Raw genomic sequence first — 13,117 nt, 5'->3', positions numbered from 1 at the left:
CCTTCCTCACAGTGCAATGAGGACAGTGAATCTAGGGCCTATGAATCTGCTCATGGCAAAGGTTCAAACAATAAACAATAAAGCGGGTTCTGATTACCCCTCAGTTACCCTGAAAATTCTGCTTTCTGGACTGGCCCATTCCAACCTCAGCTTCTGCTGTCCCATTTCCTCTCTGAACCACAGAGTCCACATCAGTCAAATGAGGACAATTCTACCTACACCTGGGGACTGTTGTGAGGACCATCCACAATCATGTTAGTTGAAATTGCTTTGCCAACTCAGGCCAGATGTTAGTTACTCCTGTTGTTAATATTATTCCCCAAGAATTCAGGTCAACTGAGGATCGACTCTGAGATCTAGGGAGGGTGGGACTGACAGCATGAGGTGGTCTTATCTTTGCACTAGGAAGGAACCTAACAGCAGTGATTGACCAAGTTGAACAGGAAGGAGGTCAGGAGAAGACTCCAAATGTTTGGCCTGCTGAAGAGGACATGGAATCCACTCATGCCCCCACTCTTGGCTCAGGCTGCTGCATGGCCCCAGTCACTTTTCATTTCCTCAAAGAAGCCCAGCTCCTCCTACTTCTGAGCCTTCCCTGGGGACCACAGCATTGGGGGGGCCCCTCCGGAACCCTGGGTATGCGCTGTGCCCATGATGATGGCTGAGCCAACAGTCCTGTTTCTCAGATGGGAAGGGTAGGGTGCAGAAAAGTCGGGGTTCACTGGGGGAGGTTCGACCCCCCAAATGATGTCAATTTCCTAATCCTAGGACCTGGGAATATGTTACCTTACACGGCAAAAGGGTCTCTGAAGATATGATTAAGGTTAAGGATCTTGAGATGGGAGATTGTCCTGGTGAGCCCAGTGTAATCACATATCATCAATGTAATCACAAGGGCTTATAAGTGAAAGAAGCAGATATCATGATGGAAGCAGAGGTGAGAGAGAGAGAGGGAGGTGTGAGGGAGGGAAAGAGGGAGAGGGAGAGAGAAAGAAACAGAGAGATTTCAAGATGCTATGCTCCCAGCTTTGAAGATGGAGGGAGGGGCCATGAGCTAAGGAATGTGAACATCCTCTAGAAGTTGGGAAAGGCAAGGACATGGATTCTCCCCTAGAGTGTCCAGAGGGAATGCAGACCTGCTGACACTGATTTTAGCCCAGTAAGCCTCATTTCAGAGTTCTGACCTCCAGAACTTTAAGAGAGTAAGTTCGGGTTTTGTGGTAAAACTGACACAGATGTCAGTTTATCACAGCAGCACTAGGACACTAATACAGCAAGAGAGCCTGGGCTTTGGCTTTGTGTTCAAAGATCTTTTCCACACCTCTGGCAGGAGAGTTAGAATGGCTCCCATGACAGGTGCAGGGATGGCGAGCCTACTGCTGAAGAAAAGACCCTTTCCAGAGCTTGGAGCACCAGAGAGAGCTGGGCTCTGCTTCTGGCTTAGCTCCTAACTCACTGTGTACCCAAGGGCAAGCCTGGTCCTCTCCTGGGGCCTCAGTCTCCTCATTGGCAAGGGCTTGAGTCCTTCATTTGTAGGTTCCTACCAGCTTTCGCATTTTGGGATGCTATGGGTCCAGTTCTCCAGCCAGGCGCCCCCTGCAAACTTGTGCTGTGGGATAAGCTGTCATTTTTCTAGTGCTTCCAAGGGAGCATAACAGAATGGTGGGAAAATTGGCTCCAGAGGCAGACAGACCTGCATTTGCACCTAGCCATTGCCACTAAGTAGCTGTGTGACCTGGGCAAGTTACTTAGCCTTGGAGTCTTGGTGTCCCCATTTGGAAAACATGGATGATAATTTTTAGCACATATGCTTGTTGGCGGCTAAATCAGATCAGGGTACAACGTGCTCAGCACTGTGCCTGGCTCCTGGTGTGACAATGATGACAATGGGATGCCAGGCTTGAGGAGAGCATGAGAGGCTCTCCTCACCCTGCTGGCAATCATGGCAAACTGCCCAGAGGTGGGTAAGGTGGAGGTGACCAGCTTGGTAGTCCATGGGCTGAAGCTTGGTGACAAGCTAGGAAGGGTAGTGCTTCTGGATGGGGACATGTGACACTTGGTACTGAGCAGGGTGGGAAGCTAGACCCTCTGTACTGCACTTTTGGGGGAGGTGGCCATTCTCAGGTGTGTGTGTGTATTGGGAGTGGTCATTGGATCTACCCTTGGGACCAGCCTGGGATGCTCATACTTACTCAAATGGGTCACTGGGGTCAGCTTTCTGCAGCTCTGGAGGGATCGGGATCCGCTTATAGTACATCTCCCAGTCAAAGGCACCCCTCATGGCATCCCCAGCCTGTGTCTCGTACCGAAAGTCATCGTGGTCAATCACATCAATCATTGGGCACACAATGGTCTTGCGGTTCCGTGCGATGCGGTCTGAAGAAAGAGATGCCTGTTAGATGAGGCAGGATGGGGGAGCAGCTAAGTGCACCACCTTATTCTGCAGGTCACTTGCATTTTTAACATTTCTCCAGGTGATGTCTCTGAACACTCGAGTGTGAGAATCCATGGAGAGGAAGGAAAAGCGCAGGCTTTAAGCAATAAGGAGTAGGGTTCCCATCCCAGTCCTGCCACCCACGATGGGGCCCTGAGGTAGCTGCACAAATAATGTCTCCAAGCTTCAGTATGCATTAGATAATGGGACAAGAAGGGGCTTTGTCTCATAGGTGGTTATAAGGACTACACACAACAATGTTTGAAAGTGCTTAGCACAGATGTCAGTTAATGATAAATACCACTGCAGTCAGTGAGCCAATGGACCTTCTTGCAAGAGTTCAGCTCAATTTCTCCAACAGCTGGAACTATGGAAGAGAGAATGCACTGTCCCAGAATGTTGTGAGTTCCCCAAGACTGGAGGTATGCAAGCACAGCCTGGAGGACCACCACTCTGCAGGAATGTGATAGGCTAGGGGATTCAAGATGATAAATGGAGGCCTTGACCTAGGTGGCTTTATAGTCCCTATCAGGCCTAGGAGAAACTGATTCTATAACAGTCACTCAGAATTCCAGCTTTGGTTTGCTCTATCCTTCAATGTTTCTCCTGCTATGAGTGTGAGCATGTGTGTACTGAATTGAGATGTCCAATGTAGTTCTGTGTGGCACATGGTAAAAAAAAAAAAAGTTTGAGAAATGCTGCTTTCAGCAGTGTATCCCCATGTGTGGACCAGGAGCCACCAGTGCCAGATGCACCTGAAGTGTGTTTAACCCCCTCCCATGCCCGCCCCCACCCCAGGCCCACTGAATCAGAATGTCTGGGGGTGGGGCTTGGATCTGCCTGTGGACAGGCTCTGGGGGATTCTTAATGATGCTTAAGAACCTACTCCAGGGAAAGATCTAGAGATGGGACTCCCTAATATTTCGTGGCCACTCAGGGAATTTCACTTCTAAGGAGGGTTGGGGCTGAGGTCACAGTGCTCGGCTGGATGCTGCCTGACTGTGGGAGGTATGAGGTCAAGATAGCCTCAGAAGCCAGCATCTCATGGTGCTGTGCTCACCTGGGGACAGAATGCCCAGGTTCAAATTCTGGTTTTCTCACTTACTAGCAGTAAAATCTTGGAAAAGGTTATCTGATTCCTCTGAGCCCCAGTTTCCTTGCCAACAAAATGAAGAAGCCAGCATCCGTCTCATGGGGTCTCTGTGAGGACTGAGTGGGACAACAGAGCCAAGCCTAGCACATGATCAGCACACAGCAGGCAGTCTCTGTGACCAGAATCCCTGAAAGAAGCTCAGAAGCAGGAGCTGAAGGGCTGAGCATCTCCCTCCTTCTCTTTGCCCCTTCTGTTTTCTCATTTGCAAATTGTGGGTGATAATGGCTGGTCTGCGTGCTTTACCACATAATGGCCACATTCAAATGTTAACGTGGTCTAAAAAGCTAAGGACTATTAGAGCCATGATGATGATGATGTTGACAATGACGATGAAGGAAATGATGATCAACGCTGGCTTTCCTATGGGGGTGGCTGAATCCTTCTCAGGCTCAGAAAAGTGTACTCTCCAAAGAAGGCAGAGGGAGCTGTGCATGGAGGTGTTCATGGTTTCACAAACAAGAGCCATTATGTGCTCTGTCAGCTGCTGATATTAGCAGGGACAGACTTTTAAAGCTACACCACTGGCTCACATTTCTACTGGAAAAAGAAAAAAAAGGGGGGGATGTTTCTTCCATGTATGTCTGCAGATTATGAAAATTGCCCTCATATATTTCCATAGAAACAGAGTTAAGGGCTATTTAGACTACATGCTCAGCTCTGAGCCCCACCACTTCATTCTCTTTATGAGCCACCGAATGACCCTACAAATGGGCTGTTCCTTCAGGACTATAAATTAGGTGATTTACGGTGAGGCTTTTTTTCCTTTTTTTTTTTTTTTTCTCTTTTGGTAACACGAGGCAGATGCAAAAGATCTCTTGGTTTAATCAAATGGTTTACCGGAAATTCTGGGCTACATCCTTTACCTAACACAGCGAGATCCTAGACCCTTGGGGTCAGAGGACATAATGTAATAATAAAACTCCCTGCTGATCAGTATTACAGATTTGCTGGATTATCCTGTTTAACTACATGGGTTTTGTTTTCTGTCCTTACTCCTGGATGGTGGTATTCCTACTCAGTGCGCCTCAAAGTGGGGTCCCTGGACCGGCAACACTGGCGTCACCTGGGAGCAGGTTAGAAATGCAACTTGTTGGGACCCACACTGGACCTCCTGAATCAGAAACTTTGGGGTGGGGCCCAGCACTCTGTGTTTTAACAAGTCTTTCAGGCGATTCTGATGCCCACTCAAGTCTGCCTTAAACTTCAGTCCTCTTTGCTCCTGACGCCTTCTGTTATGGAGAGCTTACTCATCAATTCTGGAGGAGTTTATAATTCTCTCTAGATTGGTAACTCGTCCCCAATCTGCCTTCAGCCCTGGCCCTGGCCCTGGCCCTCACCTGACTCCTTGTCTCAGCAGCACATTTCCTCTTCAATGTCCGCCTGTCAGTACCAGTTCACTCCCTTCATCAAAGCTGAACTCCTCAGGATGGGGCCTGGTTCTTCAGCCAGCTCTGAGGCCCCTGATGCCCAGCACCTATTCCTTATGTCTCTTGAGTCCACAAGGCTATGGCGGATGACTCCTGGATCCCATTGCCCTCTGTCTATAGCCCTTCCCTGATACCCGTCAGAAACTCTTGTCTACAAGGAAATGAATTTAAGGAGGCAATGTGGGATTGTGAAAAAGAATAGACTTAGGGGCCAGACAGATGGTGACGTCAACGCTGACGGCCCAAGGGGACAAGCGAGTCACTCCATATCTCTGAACCTCTTTCTTTCACTACAAAGGGGGATACTTTTGACTTTGCATGGTTCTGTGAGGGTTAGAGGTAATGCTTACAGCCTGCATGGCTCACAGCTGCAGTGCAGTAAGTGGCAGCTACTCTAAGTTGACATGATGATGTGCCCCACAATTTGGGTCTGACCAGTAGACAGCCTTGGCTTGCTTGCCAATAGAACTTGAAGTAATTTGAGGGAAGCAGTCCTGTCACTAGACACTAATGTGCTATATGACCTTGGGTGAATCATTTCCCTCTCTGAGTCTCAGCTTCCTTCTCTATGAAATGAACAGAACTGATGAATTTTAAAGGTCTCTTTGAGCACTCCTTATGGCACCCGGCATCATGCTACATGCATCTCAAGCAGGCAAGGGAACCCTCACAGAGGACTCCCTGCAGCAACACTGGGGCCAGTCACTGTGGGCTCACCCCGGGCCACCTGCCTCACAGTGATGGTGGCGGGGGCTCCCTTACCGAGCAAGGGAGGAAGCCAGTTGACGTTAGCTTCACAGTGTGAGTCCAAGAATGTGATGACATCCCCAGTTGCTGCTGAGGCCCCCAGCATCCGGGTCCTTATCAGCCCTTCCCGTTTCTTGGTTCGGAGAATCCTCACGCTAGGAAAAAGGGCCATGTAGTCTTCAAGTGGCTTCTTTAGGTGCTCTGTGAGGGAGAAAGAAGAGGACAGATGGACAGATGGGTCAGAATAGTTACTTAGTGTATTAGTCCGTTTTGTGTTGCTATAACAGAATACACACAACTGGGTGATTTATAAAGAGAAACGACATTTATTGCTTACAGTTTCTGAGGATGAGAAGTCCAAAGTCCATCTGGTGGTGGCGACAGTGACCCAGGGGTCTCACATTGCAAGATGGTGGAAGCAGAGAGAGCAGAGAGAGAGAAAGACAGACTCTCCTCTTCTTTTAAAGCCCTCAGAACCACACCTCTGACCACCATTTTTAATCCATTCACTACTGCACGGTCCTACAACCCAATCACCTCTACAAGGCCCCACCTTAAAATTACCATAATAAGATTTCCCACCCTGTTAACAGTCATAGTCGGGGCTAAGTTTCTAATACATAAAACTTGGGGGATATAATTCAAGCTTCACTGAGTTTTGGGGGGACATGATTCGATCCACTACACTTAGTAATCATTCTTGTGACCTCTCCTTTCCATGAGCACTGCACTTAACAGTCTACACACAGCTTTCCTGTACACTGCCTCATTGGACCTTTCAGATAGGGCCAAGAAGGACAGGGATCATCACCTATGTATTACAAATGGGGAAACTGAGGTTCAAAGAGGTCCAGTGATAGTGCCAGACCTGGAATACAGAGAGATTTTCTGTATAAGGGTGTGGGGCATCTGTGGTTTACACCTGGCTGTGGTCCATTCCCTCATTTTCTGGTAATAATATTTTGATTTTTCTTTGGGATACTGCCCCTCCTCCTCTCAGTCCATCAGACGTGGCTGGGTTGACTCTGTCCCCTGGTTCCAAGGTGGAGGAGCATGCGGCTCAGGACTGACCCATCAGGGCATTCCATTCCATTTGCCACAGTGATTGGTTCAAAGATCGCCACGTGACCTAAATTGGTCCACATCATGAGTCCTGAGAATGTTTTTCAGAACTATTGAAAAACGAGACCCTTTCTTTTTGCTGGAGTTGCTAAGTTAGTTGGCCATAAGTCTGGAGCTGCTGGCGACATCTTTGGCAAAATGAGGTGATGAGAGGTGGTGGGGGAATCTGCTGAGACTGAAGCCATTGTATAAAAATGAGAATCAAGAGATGGAGGGAGACATTATCCTGATGACATTTCCATTCTCTAGTCCCCCCTGTGGCTGATTGTGGGAAAAATAGTATAATTTAGTCAGGTTCCCTCCACATTTCTTGTAAACAAGTTGTGTGTGGGTGGAGTTAGTGCACATGTGCACCCATGTAGCTTTTTAGTTAATTGCTATTGTGTGTTCTTCAGTTGGTGAAGCAGAGCTGGCTGCAGAGCTCATGTCTAAAAATAGAGCATGTTTACTCTGCTGGCAGCTGCTCAGTTTTGTCTTTGGACATTGCGTAGCAGTTGAGCTTCTGAGTTTCTCTGTGGACTGCTTAGCTCATAGTGTGTGTGTGCTGAATAAAGACCGTTCCTACTTCAACCAAGGCTCCAAGGACCTTTTTGCCAGTTACCTAGCTCACAGACCTGTGTGTGAAGGGTTTGTGAAGGGGCTCGAGGGGTCTGTGAGCACCAGACCCCAGCTCTAGCTCTACACTGATGCAGATGGATTCCTAGATAGTCTTATTACATATGACAACAAATTCCTCTCCTTGCTTATTCTAATGTGGGGTGGATTTCGGCCCCATGATGGAAAAGTTGTTTTGAATAAGACAACAGTCTGTTCTACTAAAAAAAAAAAAAAAGCCTATTTTTTCCTAAATATCCCAGTCTTAATGCTGGTGTCTCTTGATTTTAATCAGGATTAGGGTCCTTTATAAAAACTATAGGATGGATACAGAAACCCCCCCAAACTTACATCATACTTACTAATGAAATACTGAGGTCTTTCCTCCTATGATCAGGAGAAAGGCTGTACACTTTCACAACTTCTATTAGAAATTGTACTAGAATTCCTAGCCAGTGTAATTGCTAAAAAGAAAAAAGGAAATAAAAGGCATAAAGATTGCACGCACATCCAGTAAATTACTGGGTTTTCTGTAGAAACATGCTTTCCCCTTTCTTGTCATGTTTCCCCAACCGCTGGCAGTCATACACTGCTGTCATGATTTTTGCCACATCCACATACTTTACTACAATTTACTGAGCTATTTTTTTAAAAAAATCAATTCATTTTTTAAATTACATTTTCCATTAAATTAAATTTATTTTTAAAAGAAACTTTAAATACCATAAATGGAAAATTGGTATCATTTATAATAAATAACTAATAAATAAAAAAATCTCCAACAAATAAAAATAAAATAATGTTCTTGGATTTTCGCCAGATACTCCTGTCCTCCCGACAACTGTGAGCTTAAGGTCTGCTCTCTCTTTGTCATGAAGAAAGATATGGAGACCAACTGAGACTCTCCATCTGAGGTAATCAGAAGAAACGAAAGAATTGAAAAGAAAAATCTTCTCCACATGATCCAACATTACTTAGTCTGAACCACCTGAAATCATCTTAGAGACCACTTAAAACCACTTTCGTACTGGCACACTTAGGTAAACACTGCTCTGGACACTCTCACTTAGGTCTCCAGAAACTTCTGTGAGATGAAGTGTGTTTCACATGGCATCTTTTAGGCTGACGCAATTAAAATATATACAGAGAAAAGATTGCTACACATCTACAACCAGAGGCTAGAAGAATAAAAAACACTCCAAGTCTCTTCTTGCTTGCACACGAAGATTAATATGGCTTCCCTCGCCCTTTCCCACTTCTCTTTGGAACAGTGACTCTATAGAGAGCAGAAATCAATTGGCCCTAATTGAGGGACTAAATCTTCCCAAAAGAGACTTTCTCGGGCAATGAGACAAGATAGCAATAGGCACAATCGTGCTCCAGTTATGCTGCTGTTCGTGCAGGAACACTATCTTTAAAAAAGGAGAAAAAAATCCACAGGCATTATCTGTGATCACAGCTTCTTCTTGGCTGGGTTCAACTGGTAGGTCATTAAAACAAGAATGAGATAATCTTCTATACCACACACCACTACTCCCATCAGAGGGAGAAAAATCACCCTGTCCAGCTCTAATCATTGAGGGCCCTGCTCGGGCTGAGCCCCATTGCTAAATCACCCTGAACGCAGATGGCCGCAGTCATTACAGATCAACCAATTAAGGCCTTTGGACAGCTTGTGGTAAAGTCAGAGCAATTATTTAGGGACAATTATGCTCCTCCTGTCCTTATTAGAAAGTGCGTTTACACAAAATTAGGACTGTTGCCTTATTTTACCACACTGACTTCTTGGATGTGGCCATTCCGTAAAGTCATACATTTCAGAGCTGGAAGGGACTTTAAATGAAGATGATGATGGTTATGATGATGACAATCATAGGGAACAATTACTGGGCCCCTGCTCACACACGGAGCTCCCTATTTCATATGCATCATCTCTGACACCTACAACACCATGACAAACTGGGTATTATGGCCCCATTTTATAGAACATACCGAGGCTCAGAGTGTGTGATGTAACCTGCCCAAGGAACATAGTTTTTAAATGACGAAGCCAAGATCTAAGACTCACCTTGGCTGATTGTAAAAGAGCACGTTCTTCCTATTGCACCAAACCCCATCTTTGCCTCACTTTACTGAGTCACTTCATTCTATCCAGAGAGGAGGGCCAGAGAAATTAAATATCTTACCTACAGTCATACAGCGAGGCTGCAACATGGCAGGGCTGTAACCCAGTTCAGGGCATTTTCCAGCCTACAATTACCTCCAGCTTCATAAGCACTAGGGCAGGGATGGCAGACTGGCTTCATTGAACTGCTTACACTGACAGGTTTGTAACGGATACCTAAAGCTGTGTTAAGAAAGATTCTGAGGCTCTATCCTGGCTCAGCATGAATGTGCCAGAACTGAGAAGAGATGTCTGCCTTGACCCAGCAGGGAGGCAACAGCCCTAATGCCACATACTCATCATCCTATTCCAGGGGTCACCTTGATGTTAATACAATACAGAATTGCTTTTGCCCTTATTACCCCTATTTAACAAGTCAGAGCCATCAGCAGGAAATAAGGCTGATTCTGAAGGTGGTGAGTCCCCGTCATTGTTAAGGCTTTAGGCAGGTATTAGAGGAGCACCGGCCAGCGAGCTCACAGATGGATCTGCAGTGCATGCACTGGTGCCCCACCTGCACCCCCTCATGTTCTTCCAGTGTCTGCCTGCCTGCCTTCCACCTGCCACTCTGCCTGGGGACTCTCTGCACCCATGTGTCATGCCTCACCCAACGACTACAGTTTGGTGGAGAACTGCCCCTGCTCCTTCGCCCTCAGGAAGGATAACCCTGAATAATGCTCTATGCTGGCTCCCGGAATTTCCAGTGGGATCGGGTGTCATTGCCTGCAGTGGTGCCTATCACAGGCACTCTTACTGGCTGCCTCCCCTTCCCGTTATCACTTCCCCAGTCTTTTGCTGGTGCTTACTGAAATCTCCTCCCAAATGTACTACAGATGGTCCCTGACTTACGATGGTTCGACTTAAAATTTTTCAATGTTACGACGGGGCAAAAGCGATACACATTCAGTAGAAACTGCTTTGAGTACCCAAACATCCATTCTGTTTTCAGTACAGTATTCAATAAATTACATGAGATAGTCAACACTTTATTATAAAATAGAATTTGTGTTAGATGATTTTGCCCAATTGTAGGCTACTGTAAGGATTCTGAGCACATTTAAGGTAGGCTAAGCTCAGCTATGATGTCAGTAGTTCAGGTGTATTAAATGCATTTTGACTTGATATTTTCACCTTAGGATGGGTTTGTTGGGACATAACCCCTCTGTAAGTTGAGGAGCATCTGTATTTGCACACAAATCCTTATCTCAGGATCTGCTCCTGGAAACCCAAACTCAGACAGATTCCAAGCAGCAGGTATGACTTAAAACATCTCCAAAGCTGAATGTGTGATTCTATGAAGCTTACAGAGATAATTTCCGTCCAGCAACACATATGAGGAGGGTACTTTAAAAACCTCATGGAAAAACGGAATTAAGATAATATGAATCTTTCCATGAACTTTTTGAAGACACCTCACAGTTCCTTGCGCCCAGTTTCTAGAAGTAATAGCTAACACTTGCTTAGTACTCACCTGCACCACTAAACCAGGTGCTTTACATCTATTTAATCATTTAATATTCACAAAAAGTCTGTGAGGCAAGTGGCTGATTAATATCCCCATTTTCCTGATGAGGAAACTGGGGCACAGAGAGGTTAAGTAACTTTTCCAAGGTCCACACAGTTAGTAAGTGGATGATCTTGGATGAAAACCCAGGCAATCTGGCTCCAAAGTCTGAAGTTTTCTTTGTTAAACTATTTTTTTAAAAAATCAAGAATCATTTCAAACATATGTAAAAAAATAGAATAGAATAACGAGCACCCCCATGGACCCATCACTCCGCTTCAGAAACGATCAACTCCTGGTCACTCTTGTTTAGTCTCTGCCCCTGCCCATGGGATGATTCTGAGGCTAATGGAGCCTGAAATTGTAACCATCCTGCTGGAAGAGGAGAAAAGCCAAGGGAATAATGCAGAAAGATATTACAACTTCAACTTGTATAACTCTTGTTCTTCTCCCAAGTGAGGTGTCTCAGTGCTGGGCACACAGTATCTTCTTAGGAAATACTTGATTATCCCATTGGACTCCTCCCAAAGCCAACACAAAGAGGATGGGACAGTATCATCAATTCTGGTGTTACCAGAGAGGAAAGTGAGGCCCAGGGAAGGGAAGGCCTTGCCCCAACTCTCTCAGCTGATGAGGTCTGAGTGAGGACAAGAACTCAGGGCCCGTGCTTCCCAGAGTCCTCACTGTACACGCTGCCCTGAAGACACACACATACGTGCACACACACACATTGTGGCTTCTCTGGGGCCTGTGGCCCTCTTGGTTCCTATTTAGAAGTGGAGCCTCTCCCTCCTGTCTGGCCTGAAGGGCTGTTAGGACTTTCAGGATGGTTCTACCTGGAGGGTTTTGGCACAAGGAGGAGCTGCCCTCAGAGGAGTAGTTGTGTCCTCCAAAAAAGACATGTTGAAGTTCTAACTCCCAATATCTGTGAAATGTGAACTTATTTGGAAAAAGGGTCTTTGCAGATGTAATCAAGTTAAGATGAGGTCATACTGGATTAGGGTGGGCACTAATTCAGTGACTGGGGTAATTTTGCTACTAATATTTTATCTGTCTACCTACCTATCTATCTATTTTTGCGGCTGGCCAGTGCAGGGATTGAATCCTGGACCTTGGTGTTATCAGCACCACACTCTAACCAACTGAGCTAACTAGCCAGCCCTACTGGTGTACTTTTAAGAAAAAAATGTGGGCACACAGACACACCAAGAGAACAGCATGTGATGATGGAAGTAGAGATCGAGTGACGTGTCTACAAGCCAAGGAATGCCAAGGACTGCAGGGAACACCGGAAGCTAGGAACAGGTAAGGAGACTTTGGAGAGAGCACGACACTCTGATTCTGGACTTCTAGGCTCCAGAACTGTGAGAGAATAAACTGCTGCTGTTTTAAGCCACCCAGTTTGTGGTTCTTCATTATGGCAGCCATAGGAAACTAATACAGGAGTGATGAGATTCTTACACACTGGCATAGTGACAGTGACACGGTGTGAATAAGGCCCTGGTCCAGGCCTCTGCTGTGCTTTGTCTGGACCTCTGCAGTCCATGGCCAACTGCAGTAGCAAGGACTCTGCCCCTTTTCATCTGGTCTGCATGTAGCAGTTCAGGTGCTCGCTGAAGAGAGAAGTAAATTGCATCTGTCACCCTTCCACTCCCCACTCCCCTGCTTAAACTCCTTCAGTGGCTTCCCATGGCTTTTGGAAGAATGTCCAATATCCTTACCAGGGATGAAAAGACTGTGCATAGTCAGTTCCTGCCCCCGCTCCAGCCTTGTCTTGCTCCTCCTGTCCTCAGTGCCCCCTCTCCTGTCATCTTACAGGGTTCAAAGCCCCTTCATGTCTCCTTTGGCCTTGGGATCTCCACCCATGCTGGTCCTTCTGCCTGGATTGCTCCAGATCCTAAGCCTCTCCACACATTTCCCCCCGATTAACTCTTGCTCATCCTTTAGATCTCAGTGCAAACTAACTCCTTGC

General features: G+C 46.3%; 1 protein-coding gene and 1 non-coding gene across 2 annotated transcripts in view; both read right to left on the bottom strand.

Moving 5' to 3' along the window:
- GALNT10 (polypeptide N-acetylgalactosaminyltransferase 10) overlaps positions 1-13,117 on the bottom strand; it is a 237,888-nt gene that overhangs the window by 41,192 nt on the left and 183,579 nt on the right. The window contains exons 5-6 of the mRNA XM_063086762.1: positions 5,777-5,962; positions 2,193-2,376 (exon numbers count right to left, since the gene is read on the bottom strand). Of these exons, the coding sequence (XP_062942832.1) occupies positions 2,193-2,376; positions 5,777-5,962 (370 nt within the window). The remainder of the gene's footprint in view (positions 1-2,192; positions 2,377-5,776; positions 5,963-13,117) is intronic.
- Positions 12,229-12,302, bottom strand: TRNAI-GAU (transfer RNA isoleucine (anticodon GAU)). The gene has a single exon. It is a non-coding gene; the product is annotated as a tRNA-Ile (tRNA).

The sequence above is a fragment of the Cynocephalus volans genome, chromosome 2 (assembly GCF_027409185.1).
Source record: "Cynocephalus volans isolate mCynVol1 chromosome 2, mCynVol1.pri, whole genome shotgun sequence".
Classification (NCBI taxonomy): Eukaryota; Metazoa; Chordata; class Mammalia; order Dermoptera; family Cynocephalidae; genus Cynocephalus; species Cynocephalus volans.
Note: the sequence above shows the minus strand (reverse complement) of the source record. Positions and strands in the feature narration are given on the sequence as shown.